The sequence below is a fragment of the Phoenix dactylifera genome, chromosome 9, assembly GCF_009389715.1.
Source record: "Phoenix dactylifera cultivar Barhee BC4 chromosome 9, palm_55x_up_171113_PBpolish2nd_filt_p, whole genome shotgun sequence".
Taxonomy (NCBI): domain Eukaryota; kingdom Viridiplantae; phylum Streptophyta; class Magnoliopsida; order Arecales; family Arecaceae; genus Phoenix; species Phoenix dactylifera.
Window position 1 is genome coordinate 11,298,377 of NC_052400.1, and position 4,677 is coordinate 11,303,053.

General features: G+C 41.7%; 1 protein-coding gene across 2 annotated transcripts; it reads left to right on the top strand.

Moving 5' to 3' along the window:
- Positions 1-742: 742 nt before the first annotated feature.
- Positions 743-4,473, top strand: LOC103700782 (40S ribosomal protein S16-like). 2 transcript variants are annotated; one of them, XR_003384480.2, is made up of 3 exons: positions 743-1,366; positions 3,459-4,186; positions 4,268-4,473. XR_003384480.2 is itself a non-coding variant. In XM_008782643.3 (2 exons), exon 1 carries the CDS (start codon positions 766-768, stop codon positions 1,345-1,347), a length of 582 nt encoding a protein of 193 aa, XP_008780865.2. In that variant the 5' UTR covers positions 743-765; the 3' UTR covers positions 1,348-1,366; positions 3,459-4,473. The 2 variants fall into 2 exon arrangements, 1 of the variants encoding a protein (XP_008780865.2); XM_008782643.3 differs by having other exon boundaries at positions 3,459-4,473.
- The last annotated feature ends 204 nt before the right edge of the window (positions 4,474-4,677 follow it).

A 4,677-nucleotide genomic window follows, 5' to 3' on the forward strand; every position in this document is an offset into this window, starting at 1 on the left:
CGTTGCCGAGATTTGTTGTGGAGAGTACCCATGTGCAAGCAGCGAAGCTCAGTCACATCATACTTGACGTAGAGACCTTGACAACTGAGGATATCTAGGGTTCTCATTTTGCTTTGGCAGTATCCCGTACGATGTTTTTCACCTCAGAGCCCCCCTTCTAAGTTTTCTCAAAGTCAACTTCGATGGGTCTATCTTGGATGGAGGTTCGAGAGATGGCGCAAGTTTTGTTATTCGGGACCCATCTGCCAAGGTCGTGGCTACAGGAGGCAGTCAACTCTCTGATATATCGGTTCTGGGTGTGGAGCTGAGAGCCGCATGGGCGAGCCTTCATCACGCCTAGTGTGTGTTACATGCCAGTTCCATTGTCGTGGAAGGGGACTCAACCACAATCACTAGTTGAATCCAGGGGAGCCCTAGGGGTAATGGTTGTGTCCACCCGTTGCTTTGAGATATCTGGGCAATGGTAAGGGATAGAGGGGCCTTCGAGGCCAAGTATGTTTTCTGTGAAGTTAACGGGGATGCGGATTGGGTGGCTGCTTATGGAGCCCAGTCAATTCTCCAATAGTACCCTATGGGCTAGAGATGGGGAGTTGCCCCTGGCCTCAGAAGTATTTTATTTTTGGATTTTATTGGGTGCATTTGTACTCGTCAGGTAGGTTCCCCGCTTCAGCAAGGAAAAAAAAAAAGAAAAAAAAAAGTGAAGGAGTGTTTAAGCAAAAAAAAATTTAAGAGAGAAAAGTGAACGCATTGATAGGTATCCGCCACATGTCAATCACAGCCGTCCAATTTGTGTCTCCGATCTGCGACTACGATATGAAACCCGCATTGATAGCATTCCTCAACATCAGGCACACATTTCTGAGGTTCAGTTTTCTCTCCTCAACATTGTCTCCGGCGGCAGCGATAATAGCGGTGGCGATGGCGTCAGAGTCGGTGCAGTGCTTCGGGCGGAAGAAGACGGCCGTTGCGGTTACGTACTGTAAGCGCGGCCGCGGCCTGATCAAGGTGAACGGGAGCCCGATCGAGCTGGTGAAGCCGGAGATCCTCCGCTACAAGGCCTTCGAGCCCATCCTCCTCCTAGGCCGCCACCGATTTGCCGGCGTAGACATGCGCATCCGCGTGCGCGGCGGCGGGAAGACCTCCCAGATCTACGCGATCCGGCAGAGCATCGCGAAGGCGCTGGTGGCCTTCTACCAGAAGTACGTCGACGAGCAGTCCAAGAAGGAGATCAAGGACATCCTCGTCCGCTACGACCGCACCCTCCTCGTCGCCGACCCCCGCCGCTGCGAGCCCAAGAAGTTCGGCGGCCGCGGCGCTCGCGCCCGCTTCCAGAAGTCCTATCGTTAGTTCCCCATTCCGATCTGTGGTGGGGTTTTACTCTATCCCTCTCTCTCTCCTTTCCTATCTCTTTTGTTCCCCCACAAAAGAAAGAGTCTCTTTTATTTTGATGCTAGCTCTCGATCTTGTTCAATTTCGTGTTTTGGATGAAGATGCCAGAATTTTGGATTAAGCTGTTTTTATAGTTAATTGTATGGTTAAAATAGCTCTATATCTCTGTTCTATAGTATATTTGATATGTTCTGTTTCGATCCTATTGGAAATGCTATCAGTTGTCTCTTTGTTCTTTAATAAGAATATTGTGCTAAGACTGTGATTGGATTGCATCTTTAGGTTATTAAATTGCACTTGTCGCCCTGTTTTTCATGTCTTTTGGCTATTGGATTTGCTTTTATTAATTAATTATATGTCCAGCTGATTTTAGGCTTTTATTGTTCAAAATTTAGCATTCGTTTGACCATTTTGGTATATGTTTTTTTAGTGCAAACTGCTTCATCTAGACATGGCATTGCATATGAAATTTTGGACAAACAGTTAATTTGACATCGACTACAAATAGGTAGTGGCATAAGGTTGCTTCTTAATGTAGGCTTGCTGCAACTTGGAAGCTTGATCTAGACACAGCTACTTTGAATACTAGCAACCGGTCCTTTCTCAATGGCTATAGTTATCTATATATATTCTTCATAAGAGATCCCCTTTAATGTCCAGTAAATTGCTTCATCTTTTTTGCTTTCCAAGTTTCAGTTTTTGATCCCTCGTTAGCCAAGAAGTTCAGTAAATTTTATCTAAACCCTTTTACACCAGACTAATTCTGCATCTTGCTCGCCAAATATTTTAACCATGGATGGTCTAGATGCTTGATACTTTTGTAAAAGGTTAATTCTCAATAATTCTTCACTTTCCTCCATAAACCCTACCTAATATTTTGATGTCTAAACGCCCTCATCTCTTTTCTCATCAAATCCCTTTCACGACAACCTTTATATGATTCAAGGCCAATTAGCAACTCAGTCGGTATCTTGCTCATGTTTCATTTCCTAAATTTACTGTTAAATATCTCATCATTTATTTCCCTGCAATTCCCCCCCACCCCCCACCCCAATGTTTACATTTGCTGGGAATAGTTAGAAGCAAAAATTTAACATTTGCTAACCACACGAAACCTGGAGAATTACAATTGAACTAACATGAAATAAGTTTTAAGAGTCCTTAGCGGGAAAATTTAAGAAAACTATTGGTGAGATTCAAACTTCAATTTCTTAGCATTTTTAACCACATAAAACCATGGAACATTACAATTGAACTCAACCATGAATTGAGTTTTAACAATGTTTGGTGAAAAAATTTAAAAAAAACTATTGCCAAGATTCAAACCTCTTTTCTTCGCCATCATCTTATCTTCAATACCGACGCCCTTTCATTCTCATTCCTTATTCTTTTGTTCTGCTTCCTTTGAGCAGCTTTTCCCCCTCGACTTCTGACCTTGTCCTTCTCCACCCACCTTTCCCGCCTGTTGACAACAATTCAAAACCTCCTAGCCACTCCATACCAAAATTGGAGCCTTGGTGCATGTGGCCCATTATCTGCGAAACAACAAAAACAGTTGGTCACAAGATCAGTGGTCTTCTCCACCCATTAATAGCTTATTGTTGTGCTTTTCCTTGAGGATGTTGCCATATCCTCTATCTCTTTCTTCGTCAACCCTATTAAAAAAAAAGGGAAAAACAGAAAACGCCACATTAGTGAATGCAATTGATTCATGTAGAAGAAGTGAGATCAGTGGGTGTGCAGCACAGGATGAAGGATGAGAGCCTGATCTAAGCAAACCCCTCCCTGCCTTCCAATGACTGCATATCTGTAGTGTTATAGCAAAAGTCCATGCCAAATTTAAATTATAGCAAAAGAACAATTAAATTTTATTGGGATAATATAATCTTTAAGTTGTCATCAAATGTTGAACGATGGAATTTTAGATAGACCTACAATTGTGGTTGCTGGAAAATTGTCTATTAACTGTATTAGTCACCATGAACAAATGATATAAATTCGAAAACTGCGTGAAGCTACTTGTTGATTACCATTTTCGAATTGCTCAACTATTGAGTGGCTGTCTGCAGGAGCCACCAGTGACCGGATACATGCATTGACTATTTGGCAAATCAATGTTTCAGTGATGGTGAACCTTGATCAGTATGTGGGTATACTTCTTAATCTATCCTATCTTGTATGAAGCATCTGTTTAGAAGACTGCATGCTTACTACCATTAACAGTCGGTAATCACATTTCCTAGCTTAAGATCTCAGGGCTGAAAAAAATTGTATTTGCTTTTAAGAGCTATACTATCATAGGCAATTTGCATTGTATCATCTTTAGCCCCTGGATATCGAACGCGATGCCAGGGACTACAAACCTTAATCTCTCCTCCCAGGCCATCAGGTGCTTAATTCACTCGGTAATCCGGGTTGGAAAAAGTTGACTCAAGTCTGATATCAGGTGACCTGTTTATTGGTCGGATGGTTCACACGATTCTGACCAAAACCTGTATCTGATCCAATGTGGAAGAAGTCGCACTGACTATTTGAGGAAAGGGGTGGCCGCTCTCTCTCTCTCTCTCTAGGCAATTTTGTAGTGAGTCAAACATATTGTTTTCATCTTGTCGGGCTGGTTGTTATCTGTTTATCGAACGAGTTGAACATGTTATTTAGGGTGGCATCACTTGTTCAGAAAAGTGGTTGGATCAAGACTTGGGTGTTCTATTTGTTTATTAAGCAGGTTAGGTTTGAATCGGCCATTATCTTCTAATGCCCAGCCATGAAGAGACATGAGCATGATGGTGTTATTATGGTGAGGTAGTTCAGATGCAAGATTCCTTGGATATTATGGTGAATTTGGTTCAATTTAACTCATTCATAGTTTTTCTTCTAGGAACATGAGCATGATTGTGTGACTACAGAAGTATTGAAAACAAGAAGGTGAAGTTGCAGAAATGAAGTTTAAATCATATTCATTTTTGGTACTGGCAGTTAAGAGAAACTACATGATCAAAGAATTCTTGAAGGGATTCTTTTCCTATCTTTTGTTGGCTATGACTTACGATAAAAGAAAATAAAAAAAAAAGCTTGATTAATCAAGTTGGCTTGTTCTTATTCAACCTACTTGCTCCACAACGCAAAGGAGAAGAGTTTTTTTTTCCCCATATTCTCTTGGTGAAAATTTCCTTCGGCTTCTTGTTTTTCACTTTTTTCCCCTCCTTTTCACCGGAAATTTAGAGTTAGTCAACCATCTATCATAAAAGAAAATTGGTCTTCTACTTGAGTCCTTCATTGTTAAGTCCA

Excerpts from the sequence above, each read along its gene's own strand:
- LOC103700782 (XM_008782643.3), top strand. The coding sequence starts at position 766 with ATGTCAATCACAGCCGTCCAATTTGTGTCTCCGATCTGCGACTACGAT.